This window comes from Strix aluco, chromosome 12, assembly GCF_031877795.1.
Source record: "Strix aluco isolate bStrAlu1 chromosome 12, bStrAlu1.hap1, whole genome shotgun sequence".
Classification (NCBI taxonomy): Eukaryota; Metazoa; Chordata; class Aves; order Strigiformes; family Strigidae; genus Strix; species Strix aluco.
This window is the reverse complement of record NC_133942.1, coordinates 21,614,475-21,629,406: the sequence shown is the minus strand read 5'-3', so window position 1 is coordinate 21,629,406 and position 14,932 is coordinate 21,614,475. Positions and strand designations below refer to the sequence as shown.

The window sequence follows — 14,932 nt, the reverse complement described above, 5'->3', positions numbered from 1 at the left end:
TTTGTCTTCCCATTCTCGCTTCTTGGAGGATAACTGATATGAAGAAAAAGCAAAACCTGAAAAAAATGTTTTCGATAGAGTTTGGAGAGTTTTCAGTTGATGGCTTTTCAAAAACTTTGCTTTTGGAAATTTTGGCAGTGTTTAAGTTTGGGGGTTTTTATAATAATCGTTGGAAAGTTTTATAGGTTGGGTCTCATATTCAGAAGAGAACTGAATCATCCAAGTTTTTTAAAACCTGGTTAGAAGTGTATATGTGATTGACATTGATGTAAATGGCAAATAGGAGATCTACACAAGTGCCAATTAAATTTTGAATGACCAGGACACTAGATTATGAGCACTGCCCACAGCTGCTGGTCTGTGAAGCTGAAGGCTGAGTGCCCTTTAAATATTTAACTTGGGATATTTCATTGCATTAATTCTTTCTCAGACATAATTAAACAGGTGATGAAAACCAAATTGTAAATAACGTAGTTGTCCTTTGTGTTGGAAAGAATAATTCTCAATGCTATTCATTCACATAAGTAGTGGGAAACCGATTCATGTATTTCCTGTGCTTGAATAGCTTAATATATCAGTTGTTGTGATTCATCATCAAAATCATGGAAATGACAGTGTGCTTTTAAAATCCTAAATAGCAAGATATGCTTTGATAGAATGAGGCCAGCTCATAAAATCAAAAGGATAACATAATAAATAAAATTCCAGAAACCTGAGCATGTCTACTACAGCTTTGCCCTCCTTCTGACTGTGGTGTTGATGTTGGCAGGCAGTAGGCTGTGATCGACAACTTGGGAGCAATGCCAAGGAAGACAACTGTGGAATCTGTGCAGGAGATGGTTCAACATGCAGGCTTGTGAGGGGACAAGCTAAGGCACATGTCTCACCAGAAAAAAGTAGGTTGCAAATTGATCCTGTGATAATTTATCCTTGCCTATGTTTTCTGCTTGTATATTAACATACATATTGCAGCGTGTTGACCTTTTAACTATATACTTGTTTGCAGTTTTCCAAAGCTGCTTATTCTTAAGTCTGTGCTAGATTAGTCTATTGAAATTCCGTGAGGGATACCACACATTAGGGTATAGCTAGGAAAGAATTTGAGATATGCATTTTTTTTTATAGAACTACTCATTCATTCTATCAGGAATAACCATCAAGATGCACATCTTATTTTAGAGGGTATCCTCATGTTGCAATATATGTGATGCTACAGCAATGTTTTTAAATCATGGAAACATCTTATAGATGGCTTTATGGAAATTGTGGACCGTGATTGAAAGTGCCTGGTTTTCAAATTAACTTTGCTTTTTTTTTTTTTTGGTTTTTTTTAAAGTGTCTAAAGACAGTTGAACTTCAGAAAGCAAGTTAACTATTTGTATGGTACAAAAAAGCACAATGTGAAAGGGAATAATGCATTCTTTTTTTTGTATGTTTGGCTCAAATGTTGCCATTCTTTCTCAAAATAATTAGCATCTTACTGTAACTATGTAAGTCTGAGTAGTATTGAAAATTTAAGAGAGGAGGGATCAGAATTAGACCCTTTACTGGAGTGTTAAGCGTCTGGCTATTTTGAAATCCAAGCAAGGTTTGTCACATACAGGCTCGCCTCACAGATGATGGTCCCTGTAATTTCAGTCCCATGTGTTCATCATGTGAGATGGTTGCCTCACATCTATTTTTTTTCTGTTTCTGAACTCACAATGTACATTTGTCACATGGAGATGGAGCCTTTGGAGTTTGTTACTTTCCTGCAGAGCCACACAATGCAAAGGTGATGGTCTGGTGCTCTTAGAGTAAAGTGAATACTCAAAGTTCAAATGCAAGCAGGTGCTTTTTTTAAATGGATGAAGCACCTGCCTTTGACAACTGCATATATTTAGTACTGTTGTAGTTCAGCCTGCAAAGATTTCACTTGTGCCCGGATTTTGAAAGAGCTGTTATATGTTGAATGCTTAATTCTTATTGCAGTACATGTAAATATTTCCATGGGTTTTTTTAATGCTAATGCTTGCAGTATGCTTCAATGTGGATGTAACTTGAAGTCAATCTATGTTATCTTAATGCTTGTTACCTTGCAGTGTGATTACTTGTATTGATCTGCAAGGTTTCATGTTAGGTTATCTTACACTGTGCAGGTGCATAATGTCTGTAATTCAATACATAGGGATAACAAAGGTAGTCTAAATTAAAAAGTGAATATTTTTGTGGCAGCGTCTCTTAAAGTCACTGAATAATTTTGCACAAGTCAAAGAGCCTTTTTTTGCATATTGGATAGGCTATCATCCTTTGCCTTGCCTTTTCTAGAGGAATTTTTTGTGGATGGGAGAATGTAGTTCAGTAATTTATAAAGTTTTTAATCCTGAAACAATGAGCAAATGTCTTAAATGTTTACAATAAGCTGAGAAAGACTTCTCATGGAGGGCCGCTTTTTATTCGCTTTGTTATATCAAATACTCAGGGCTTCTGGTCAGCACAGAACAAGCACTTGTGAAGCAGTAAAGATTTGATAATATTTTTGTAGTATTACAAAGTTTTATTTATTTTGTGTGTCTATATATATATATATAGGGATATATATACACAAAATATTTCTTCCCTTTCTGATGTGGAGGTCAGCTGGAACAGAAAGGAATTGCATTGTCTATTCCAGTTTTACAGCAGCAGAGATTCTCCTGGAGAAAGACTTTTTCTGGCAACACCCTAGCTAGTTCTAAGGCAACCCAAACTAAACTTGGATTGGCAAATCTGGTTGGATGACAAGTGAAATAAAAAGATTCACATTTAATTGCTGCTTAGTGTGTAAGTACAGTGAAGACAAAGTTGTAAAAGGGATCTGGTTTTGAAACTGTCATTTTACAACCAAAAATATTATTGTGGTATTCTGGCACAGGTATGAGCTGACTACAGCTGCTATCACTTGGTGGAAGGTCTGCCATTGCCTTGACCATGTTATGAAGAACACCCATGGTTCATTGTTTTCTGTGTCATAATTCAGTGACTCTTGAAGCGTTCTTTAAAATTAGGGATGAAGAAAGACTGTTCTGGGGAAATATGTCAGTTATATCCAGTTTTGGGTTTATCTTGCACTGCAGTAGGATAGATTATATGAATGAATTAGCATTCACATAAGCAAAACAGTACACATGCTACTAAAATCAGAATTTTTTATGATTTTCATGGTATTGTGATAGTGCCATAATCTTTTTTGGGTCCAGTTGTTCAACATTCTGGAAGCGGTTCCATATAATCATCCTCTGTGTGAATGAAATGTGGAAATAAAGCCATCCTTTCTCTGTGCTAATGTATCAGTGAAGGGAGACACAACATCTTCCAAATAGTCATTTGGAAGCTTTCAGAACTAGTGTTGAGAAGTAAAATATTGACACATGACAGACATGTATTTAAGAGGGAGCTTGTAAGGTTGTGAGCAGGATGTAATTTTTATTGTGCAATGAGGTAAATTAAAGAATTGGAAGGAAAGCAAGAGCCGAAGGTTTTATTATGAAAAAAAAAAAAAAAAAGGAGACATAAGGGAAAATAAAGGTGCCTGGTTATCTTGGTACATATTTTTAAAAAAATAAGTTTAGGCATTGATAGCAAATGATTTCTCATAAAGGACTCACTTTGTTTTATTGTATTTTTTATATGTTTTTACATAAAACAAATACCTTTCTTTGATTGGATAGCTAAACAGCACTGAAGGAAAGCTTACTGTTTTGCAAATATGAAACAAACTGTCATTTCAAAAGGTCTTTATTTTTTCCACTAACACTTAATTGCCTTTGAAAGACAAAGTAAGTTAGACTTCTGCCAGCAAGCCAGATTCTAACATTCTGGTAAAATGATTAAAGGTTTGACTAATGATATTCAAACAAAAAGTGTAATAGGTTGTAAAATGTACCGTCCCATTGGGAAATGAGATATCATGGGCCTGATGTTTCTACTACTATATGCATGGAACTCCCATTAACTTCACTGCACTTTGTGCACATGGAAAAATTTGTAGGATTGGGCCTCGACGTCTGCTTTCTGCACCATTATTGGCAAGAATTGGTAGGAAAGTGTTCTGGTTCTGATACCAAGGAAGTAGAAAAGATATGCTGGTTCTGAAATCAACAGGGAGTGAAGCTGAAGGCACAGACTTGTCCGAATCTGGTCTTGATTCTCAAACTGTTTTGATACTTGAAAGTTTTACCTTTCTTAACTTTTTGCTAAAAGCTTCATACAGAAGGCTTCAATGTGACAGCTTTGTAACTGAATTTTTCTTACCACGTGTTTTATTTCCGATGGCATTTGTATAATTTACCATTGGTCACTTATTGTCACATGTTTATAGGCCATCATCCTCAAGCACACTTAACCAAAAACCTAATTTCACTTTTGTCGTTTGTCTAAACAGAGGCCTTCTGCAAGGCTCACTGTTCAATATCATTGGCTGGCTCAGTTTTGTGACAACTTGCTACCTTGCATCTTTTTCCTGTCTTTGAGATCAGTATACATGAAGCTCATAGCCCCCATTGTCACAGTTGCCTGATACTTCACTTTCTACAAATTATTTTTTGACAAAATTCAACAGTTGGGTCAGAAACTTTCCATGCCAGGTGCTGAATGCTTTGGAGAAGATTCAGCCAAAACAACTCAGCGTATTCCAAGGACACAGCAGAGAAAAACATGTTGTTTCCCACTGTCAAAACATTCCTGAAACCTTTTCTTTAATATGTCTTAACATCCCCCATTGTTGGACTTGATCATGGATCAGGGATTTGAAACTTGGCAGGCAATGGTCTTCTGGTCATGGACAAGTCTTTTGCAATATCTGTGAACATCAACACATATTTTACTAGAACCCTTAAAAAAAAACCCCAATGTTTCCTTCACGCTCTGTAGAGGCTTCTTGGATGTTAACAGCTGACATTTCTGAAAAGTTGTCCTTTTAAGTGTTCTCTAGCTTGTTACATGTTCTAACTGCAAACATGCAAAATATGTGTGCAATCTCCTTGGAATAAATGAATATGTTGCTCTTGCAGAGCTAAGCTATTAAAAAGTGTTCTTGAGGTTGCTCTTGCTTTCTACTTTGCTGCAGTGTAGATTGGGTACTATGGGGTGAACTCTGTGATGCCTCCTGCCTCACATTCAGGCATTAGAGAAGAGATTTTGTGGAGACCTTCTGACTCTCAAAAGCTTCAGACTTATGACTAGGGGTGATGAGATCACATCAGAAGAGGGCAAGACAAGATGAGACTAGCTGAACAGAAAAATTTGGTGTTAGTTCATACAGTGAAGGAAAGACAGATATGAGAAGGTGGGAGGAGGACCTGGGACTGGCTGTACAGATACATTGGGTCAAGGAAGAAGAGGAAGAGCAAAAGACTGAGATTAGATAAGGAATCTGGAGTGGGAGATGGAGTCAGAAACACTTGGAGAGGAAGGGGAAAAAATCAACTGTATGTAGAGCCAGGAGAGGGAATTGGAACTGGTTTGGCAGGAAAACTGTATGTGGGGAGGAAGTGAATGCCAATATATTAGCATTTCAGTTTGGATAAGGAGTATATTTTTTGAAGCAAATTTCATCATGATCCTAACATACTGCTCATGGGTTCACATCATGGAGTGGTCTTGGAGAGCATAAACTGGATTTTTTTTGATGAAGCTAAACCAGAAGACGTTCCCCAGAAAAGCACCTGATGTTCTCCAGCAGCTGCTGGATATGCAGTCCATGGGATCAGACTAGAGTTAGTCCAAAGTGAGGCACCTGCAATGTGTATAGTGTGGATTCTGGGTCTTCAACACCATTTCAGTTTACAGATCTGTTTAGTTTGGTTGGTTTACTTGGGGCTGTTATAGGTAGTATGAAGCCTCCTTCTTTACTTTCCTGATCTGTCTTGTCTTACTTGGAGAAATGCCTGTGTAAGAACATTGGCTATTTCAGTATTTATTTTGCACTGCATTTACTTGAGATCCATTTTCTTGATGGACTGCTTACTGTGTGTCTTTGTACATTTTCTCCAGTGCATACAAATTTTAGAAGAGGTGTCCAGAAGCAGAAAGTAAGTATGTAACTAAAATGAATTGAGGCCACAGTGTTTGTCTCAAAAGCAAGTTACCACACCTTAGAAATACTTATTCAACAATGCAAAGAAGTGGCACTCTCAGATGAAGAGGCAGCCTTGACTCATAAGACCAGTGGACAGAGGGATGGAGGTACAGAGGAGTTGGGAGAGTGTGAGACTGGAGAGGGAAGGACTTGAGGACAGGAGGGATGTGCTCATACAGATTTTGCAGTGTGACTTTTTGGGTCAGGATATATAATTGCTGCTTTCAGTAGCACATACCTATCTAGTTCAGGTGTCTCTTAAAGAGTATGTATTTGGCTTTGCACAGATTTTTGTCATTAGGCAGGTCAGTACACACCTCGGCACCAGTGTCTTCTGAAATTATGTCTAGTGTTAGAGTGGATGAGGGAAGCCACTCCAATAAGACTCCAAACATTTTGAGCTTTTTAGTTCCCTTGTGCTGGTAGTTGTTCCTGGAGTATTGCTCTTTGTATTTTGAGAGCATATAGGCCTTTGATCAGAACTGGAGGACTAGCAGATAAGTGCTGAACAAATACATGGAAAGAAACAGTTTTTATAGACCTGAAATAAATCCTCTGCTCTGCTGTAGGAGGAGAGAGGGAAAAATCCCAACTGTCCCATATGTGAAACAGTAAATGGGTCCACCATGGCCCACATGGAAAAATAAATGAAACCTGCTGAATTGGATTGAGCTCAGGAATGTGGATCCTTTATTTTGATCCCGGGGATTAGCTCCCAGTCTTACCATAGCAGGGAGTCTGATCTTGTTCTCATTGAAATCCAAAATCTAAATCCACATTAACACCACAGAAACAGGATCAAACCTTGCCATCTAAAGTAAAAGCAATCTGGGAGCTTAATCAACAAGTGCTGTGTGTAGTGTGTGCACACATTTGCTGAGAGAGTCCCTGGGTAAGAGCAGAAAGCCTATTTCAAGCAGGTGCTGGAGAAAGATGACCCACATGCCCTCGGGAGTCCCTGCAGTGGAAGCAGTGTTAGAAGAGAGAGACAGTATCTCACCTGTTTCTTGGTTTTTAATGTGACCTTTATGACTCTAAATCAGATTTTATAGCCTAGTGTTTCTGCATGTTCCAGATGATTTTGGGCTTATTTGTTTTCAGCTTTAGACAAAGGTCAGCAATTAACTTTCAAAGATATGTAAATAGTATAAGCAGGGAAAAAAAGGTATTTCGAAATTCTGAGTATAGATTTCAGGGTAGCAATTTCCCCTTATGTTTTCATAAGAGTTCACTGCTTTTAACAGTGTGGATCCTACTGATTTCATGGGATATGTATGGCATAACCATTTTTAAATGGGTTTACAGGGCCTTCTGTTCCTTTAAGAATATGAATTACATGCTTCAGCTGAGAAGCAGAGGCCTTTGAAATATATAGTTTTGGAGCCAGACCTGGACAATTGTAACTATTGTTTCATAGGAAGTTAAAGCTGTCCTCAGGATAAGGTGGAGTCCCTTAGGTCAGCTCTGTCCCATTTTCCTCCAATTCCCCATCTTGGTTCAGAATTCCAACAATCTCACTTTTATTTTTTCCTATAATTTACTTCATCTCATGGAAAGACTGCCCTAGGCCATAATTATCTCAGTCAGGTTACAAGAATCTCCTGCTGTCAGGCTTCTTGACTGTGGGGCTGCAGAGGTTGAACACTGCTGTGGTTGTGAACTTAGTCATCTCCTCTAATGCAAATAAAATACTTTCTGGTAATATTGTCTCCGCTGCAGAGAAACACCAAATTTAGCACCCCCAGGAGACTTTTGGACCATATCAGAGAGTGCTTCGGTGAGGGTGGAATGTCTGTAGTATTGCTAAAGGAATGTGAAGCATCCTGAAAAGGGATCAACAGGGCCTGCAGAGGCGAGTGGAGCTTGCTGTAAGGAGGTGGAGGAAGGCCAGTGGAGCTTGCTGTAAGGAGGTGGAGGAAGCACAGCAGAACGACCCTGGTTGTTCTCAAGAGGAGCAGTCCTACGCATCTCTGCACATCTGCAAATCTGGGCCTTGTCCATTCAGCGCGGAGTGCCCTTGGTTCCACTTCAAAACAGCAGTTGCATATATTCGGAACTGGTCATAATCAGACTCTTATTTGAGGTTTTGTGCTGCAACTACTGGTTGGTTGTCAAGACGGGATACAATTCCTGACCAAGTAGGGACAGATGGGCCCCTCAAACCTGCTTTCTCTCAAATACTGTAGAGCACATATGAATTCAGTAGTTATTTCCTTACTTTAAAGATATACACATCCACTACCTTCTGGCTATCTTTAGCAATTCGCCTGATGAAAAACCAAGATGCAAAAAGATATTAAGTGGTTCAGTAGTTAATGTTTTTTCCAGGGCTCTTTAACCGTATTATTGTTCTTACTGTAGTATTTTGCACTCTGGTGGAATACCCAAGTATGAAATTAATAAAGATCATATTTTATTACATCCAAAATAAATTGTTATATTTAAATGACCTTCCTAGAAATTGGTGATATAAAAACTGTAACGTAAGAAGGTGTTTATTTCAGAAAAAATAATTGCAGTATTTGCTTGAAGTATACTGAACATTTGGCAGGATTTCATACTTATGCTAAGGAGATGTAAACCAGAAGCTGATAATTTAGCATCTGCTATAAAAAGGTCCAGTTTAAAGTGGAAAGAAACATTCTTCAACTATTTTTTAGTTAAAACTGAACTCAAGTATTCTTCTTCTGAATATTGTATGAGTAATTCTGGAGCCAATGTATCACTGACCTTCAACTCACATTACTTTTTAAATTTGCAAAAATGAACTTCCTCTACACTAGCCCCTAGATATATGTTAATGCCATCACTGAACAGGGCACTCTCTGTGGGGTGTACCTGCAATGGGCCCACGTTTGCAGGTCCTGCCTCGAAGAAGATTTGCAGTTGGACTGTGATGGAAATGGGAGACAGCATATTGGTGCTTTGTTGCTCGGACACTTCTCTCGTACTTTTGTGGATATCCCTGTTGTGCACTGTGCATACCCTTCTCTGAGAGCGCTGCTCTTGTTGGCAAGAAAGACTCTGGTCTGTTGATTTGACTGTTAACTCAGTTTGCTTGGGCAAATCACAGATTTCCTATATTTGAAATGGAAAGTAATAACTTTCTGCCTTTGTAAAATGCACTGAAGTAAGTGTGTTGTACATTTATATACGAAGAGGCCATTCAGGCAGGCAAAAGCTGTTTTGTATTGACATGTCCTATTCAGGGCTGGTTTGGTTTATAGTTAATTTTAAATTGAGGCTCTTACTGGAAGGAATGATCTTATATGGTAAGTTAGATGCAGACACTCTGTTACAACATATACATTATAGCTAATATATATTTGCTCTTAACTGGTCTGTAATTGGTTAAGGGTTAGTGTTAAGTAGATGATTTATTTCCTGTAAGTCCTGCCACTTATTAAAGTTGTGACCTGCAGCAGGAAATGAGGTGTGGGCAAAATGAGACTGAACAGCTGCAGATTTTTGTAAGGGGGAAGTACTACTTAGCAGATTTCTTATGTCAATTCAGTGATTAGGAAATCAAACTAGGACAACAGAGTGTAAATATGTTCCTAATACACTACTGACATTTCAGTTGTTTTTGTTAATAGCAAATAATTTTCCAATAGCAAGAAAGATTTACAAGTCCATTTGTAGGTCTTAATAGTTGCATAGCATAGCAAACAGACTCAGTATACTGTACTTAATAAAATAACATATGATTATTTTTAATAGAAAAATTGTGAAACCTGTTAAATATTTTCTTAGACACATTTGACAGGTTTCAGTCTAGTTATGTGATGTACAAATTCCCTGATGCAAGATAACTTCTAAAACAGTTCTTTAATTTTCCTAGGGGAAGAAACCGTGATTGCTGTACCACATGGGAGTCGCAGTATAAGAATTACCCTAAAAGGACCAGCACACCTTGGTATGACTGAGCTGTTTTATGTATTTATTCATAGGCAGAAGATAAAAACAGAACCTTGTATCTGAACTCATCCAAACTTTGGGAATATGGGTAAGATCATGACCTTGATTCCTCTTCCCACCTTTAATATCCAGCCTGGAGATAGTCCCTACGGAACACTGGAAGTCCACTTAGTAAAAAGAAATATTATACATATGGGGATTTCTAAATTTATTTAAACCAAGTAATTCTTATGTAAGATGTCTAAAATACTCTTAAACTACATGCAAACAGTTAGGTCAAATTACCTTCAAAGGCTTATGTGTAGGATCAATAGCACTTTTATAACCCAGCACCAGATTTCTGTGGAAGAGGCTGAGATAGTGTAAACAGTCCAGTTGAAGTCACACTTGGTCAGTGTTCAAGGAAAAGTACCTAGGTAAAAATGAGGTAAGGTAAACAAAATGCAGAAAATAAACCACACAAGTGCTGTTTCCTTCTAATACTTTTGGACGTTAGATACCATCTATGAGATAGAGTTTGCTGTTTTGTTAGATGTTTGTTTCCTAATACTTTCTATAAGGCTGATGGTAGCATCTATGGTAATTTCTTTACCCGTAGGTCTACTTTGCATAAAGAAGTAATTGCTTCAATGGTAAGTGGGACTGCCATACCAAGCAATTAAATAAACGATTCATTTCACATTTTGAGCAATTTTTTATTAGTAAAAGTGAAAGACTTAGTCTGAATCATAGAAATAAAAAGGACTTCTACTGCTCTGAGATATGTAAATAGAAGACAGAAATGCATTTTATTTGAAAATTGCTCATATGTTTGTTTGCTTTGAAGAATATATTGTCATTTTCTTTCAAAGAAAAAATTCAGTAAGACTTCCACTTTAGAGCAGCTCCAGAATGACAATAACTTCCAGATATAACACTGATAACAACAATGTTCAAAGCTGAACTTATCTTGAAATAAGTAATATTTATGTAAAACTGTTGCAAGGGATGTATGAAGGAGTCATCATGACCAGTTCAGGTCAGGACTCTTGGTCTTTCTTAAGTAGTTCTGCAGAAGGATGTTGTTTCAGCTTTGTATGAGGAAAAAGGTACTAGATTCAGTGGCTCCTGGGGGATTTCTGGAAAGTTCCTGAGGAATGCAGCAGCAACTTGGTAACTAAGTACAGAATGCTCCTGGCTTCCTACCCAGGTGGTTCCGTAAAGAAGCTGTGGCTTGGCATTACCGTTGTTAGCTAGTTCTCTAGCTGGACGAGAATTGTGAAATGTTCCTTTAACCACTTCCCCCAGCACATCTGTTTGCAAATCTGTGAGGATTTAGACATTTTTTACCTAAAATTAAAATGACAGAGGTGAAAAACAAGTGAGAGCTGTTGTGGGGGAGGGAAGTGGAAATTGCTTCTGGCTTCCTAGCCAGATCTTCAAGAACCGATGTTCTAGGAGATTGTGCTTTGGGACAATTTGCTTGTCTGCCTTACTGTATGTAATGTTTGTGGGTGTTTGTCACTTAACGGAAAATATCAAGTGATTTTTGGTCTGCAACTTCATTGACTTTTGTGTGGGTGTGCTGGTATAATTAAAGGCAGACTTTAAAAAATAATAACTTATAATTACAGGCTCTATTTGTCCGAGACATTCTTCCTGGCTTGTAAGGGGTTGAATTTAACAGGTGGAGCAGGGACTACTTATTGTAGCATTTTACACTGCCTCCTGTTGCCAGTATACATTTGCTCTTCAAGTAAAGTCAGCAACCATAGTGAACGCTCAAAGATACTATGGAGTGTCTGGCTCTTTTCCCTTTATCTTGTGCTCTTTTGTGCTTCATCCTGGGCTTTATGATCTGCTCTTGTTCCAGGGAAACACAGCTGCTGGATTAATCAAAAATGGAAATGTGGTTGGAGATGTAGTGCCTAACAGATTTGAAACAGATAAATGCTCTGAACATTGTTTTACAATCAGCAGCTTAGTGTTTAGGAAACACATAATTTCTTTGTAGCTGGTAATAATAAGTCTTTTGTTTGTGTGTATGGACACTTTAAGACAGGCAACAGATTCATCAGAGCGCAAAGGGGTTACTTTGGATTTTTTATAAATAGGTCCCTCTTGTACTTCTGTCTGCTTGGGTTTTATGAATGATTTGGTGGAAAATAACCAAATAATTAGTATCAAAATGGTTATGAATAAAATGTTTCATTGTGTTGGTTTTGATTTGGACTATATTACGGCTTTTCTAGCAGTTGTTTTAAGGGCATTAGAATCAAAAGAAAGACTGAAAGTTCCCTGAAATTAATCCCCCAGCAGAAGAAACAGGAAAACCAGAAGCTAATATTTTTACAAGTGGTTAATGCTAGATAACTGAGTTCATGAACTTAGGGAGGTTAAACTTCACTAAAAAGAACTGAAACTCTTTTTTTCCCCTTTTTGTAATTTTCTTCTCTGCTTGCAGTGATTTGCATTACTTGAGAGTATTTAGCTATACATCTGTGCACTGCTTTGTCTTTTGGCAGATGCTAAGAGGAAGACAATGTCCCATGCATTTTGAAAAGAACACGTGTTTTATTTTGGGCCCCTGTATTGGCTATCAACAAATGAATTTCACGGAAAAGATAGAGCTTTTGGGTAGCAACGTGATTGGCTCCTTCTTGCACTGGGAGCAGGAGCTATTTCCCTGGGAATTGTTTCATGCATCGCTCTGCACAGTGAATCTGCAGTGGGTTCCCTGTGCCACGCTGCCCTACTCCTGCCTGCCACTAAGAGTATGGGAGGATTTTGCGCTGGGTCTTCCATCCACAGCTGGCAAGGCATTTATGTGGGGAAAATGTTCTTTTTATCAAGGTAAGGGAAGCAACACAAAGACAGATGGTTATAGGTCTTTGGCAGCAGTGATTGTCTTATTACGCACCGACACAGGTGAGCGCTCAAGAGAATTCCCTGTCCTTATGACTCTGCACATCTGGAGTCCTAAAGACCGCTCAAGGAAATGTTTTCTTAACTTAGGATGGGGAAGCTTACTCCTGAAGTCGAATTTTCCACCTCTCCAGGATTACAGAATCCAGCAGAACAAATAAATGTTCGGTGAATTCTTTTTGAAACCTTACCTTTAAGCCAGTTGGCGAAACCTTTGTTCCCAGTTACTGCTCTGAAATCAATAAAGTATCTGTTATATACCCTAGATGCTTCGTTTCACTCTGTTTTAGAAACCTGTGATGCCAAGCACTAGATACTGCTGAGCAGGAATATACTGCATCAGAGGTTATCTGCTGTGTGGTGGAATAGCTCTTCATCTCCCTGTGTGACACACTTCTGGGAAAATCTGAGCAGCTGTTCTAAGCTTCACTGGCGTGGCCTCCAGAGATGCAGGCCATCTCTCTGTAGCTGGACCTTGCAAATAAACACATGCTTTGGATTCAGATCTAGTGTAGCTCTAACATAAATGTATGTCAGCTCTCAGTGAGTTATCATATTGTTGGTTGCTGAATGATGTTCTTGGTTTGTGTTTAGAATAACATAAAAATTATTTTTTTATTAAACAAATTAGCATAAAGACTGTAAAATAATGCAACTCAGGTCACCAAATTAACATATTTAACATCTTTTTTGCAAGAACCAGGTGTCTTGCTTTGCAGTATTAAAAGCTGGTTTCAAAAGGGTCCTGTACTCCTGAGGATTCTACTGACTTTATGTGGAGTTGGAAGTACTTGAGATTAGCTGGTTTGACTCTTATTCAACAAAATGACAGAGTAACAGGCACCATGCCTTAATACTTACTGTGAAGCAGTGTAAGTTTGGGGTCAAGGCTTGCAGAAGCTTAATTCAAGAATGCTGAGTTCTGGATATTTAAAAGGTTATTTTGTAATGCACTCAGGAAAGAAAACTTCCATAAAAGTAACAAATAAAAATATGTAGTAATCGTCTAAATACTTGTTGCTTTTTCTGTGATTTCTTTATATCTATTTGTTCCTTATGGAAGTGCACTGGACAGTGGGTCACTTTGATTCCCAGAGATTTATTTTTTCTCTTTGACAGAGTAATTTGATTCAACACTAGATTCCTACCCTATGATCTACATAAAGTAATTTCCTAGAAACATATCCTTCCTTAAACTTACTTCCAGCCATATATGTGATCTTTGTTATACCTATGAGCATAGTTGAACCTATTGCTTAGAAACTGGATAATGTTGGTACTTTTCAAGGAAGTTAATTTCTTCTAGAATTTCTTCACTCTCTCTGTTGGGGATGCTCCAGAATGCATGTGTATTTTAAGAGCTCTTAAGGAAGAAAACAGTAATGATGGACTGAAGCATTCAGAGTATGTTTTCAGTGCAGGTAGAAACAGATGCTCTAAACCTAAATTATCTAGGCTGAATTAGATAACTGTTTAAAGTACCAAAAAAGGCAAGGTAGCTGGAGAAAGAGGGTATTTATAGCTCATCAAAAGGTTCCTTTTAGCTAGCCTTGAGCTCAGCTGCGATTCATGCCTTTCTCATGCAGTGCTCAGATTGTAAGCAGACCAGTGTATTTCAAGTCATGCATCTTGCTGTGCCTAAGCGCTCTGTTACGTGGAGCCCAGAATTCTACCTTCATTGTGAATATCTTCCTTTAGCTTTGTCCACTTACAGTTCAGTCAGTTTGCTGGAAGTGACTCAATCCTAAAATGCTTCATCTGTCTTCTGGAGGTTGTGGGCTGTTTAATCTGTTTCCAAGGAGCACAGAACAGCTCAAAAAGGGTTTTCATCACCACCTGTTCTGAGAAAGGGACACCCCTCCGGCAGTGCTGCAGATACCCAGCTCATGGCCGAGCTTTTTGCTCACATGGGAAATACTCAAAGTTGAGTTAATGACCTCCGGAATGGGTAGAATGATGCAGGTACTGAGGTGAGTGTTTGGTGAGTTTGACACCATGCAGGCTTCTCTGGAG

At 38.3% G+C, this 14,932-nt stretch overlaps 1 protein-coding gene across 1 annotated transcript in view; it reads left to right on the top strand.

Moving 5' to 3' along the window:
- ADAMTSL3 (ADAMTS like 3) overlaps positions 1-14,932 on the top strand; it is a 101,779-nt gene that overhangs the window by 22,257 nt on the left and 64,590 nt on the right. Inside the window, exons 5-6 of the mRNA XM_074836944.1 lie at positions 770-896; positions 9,939-10,013. Coding sequence (XP_074693045.1) covers positions 770-896; positions 9,939-10,013 — 202 coding nt within the window. The remainder of the gene's footprint in view (positions 1-769; positions 897-9,938; positions 10,014-14,932) is intronic.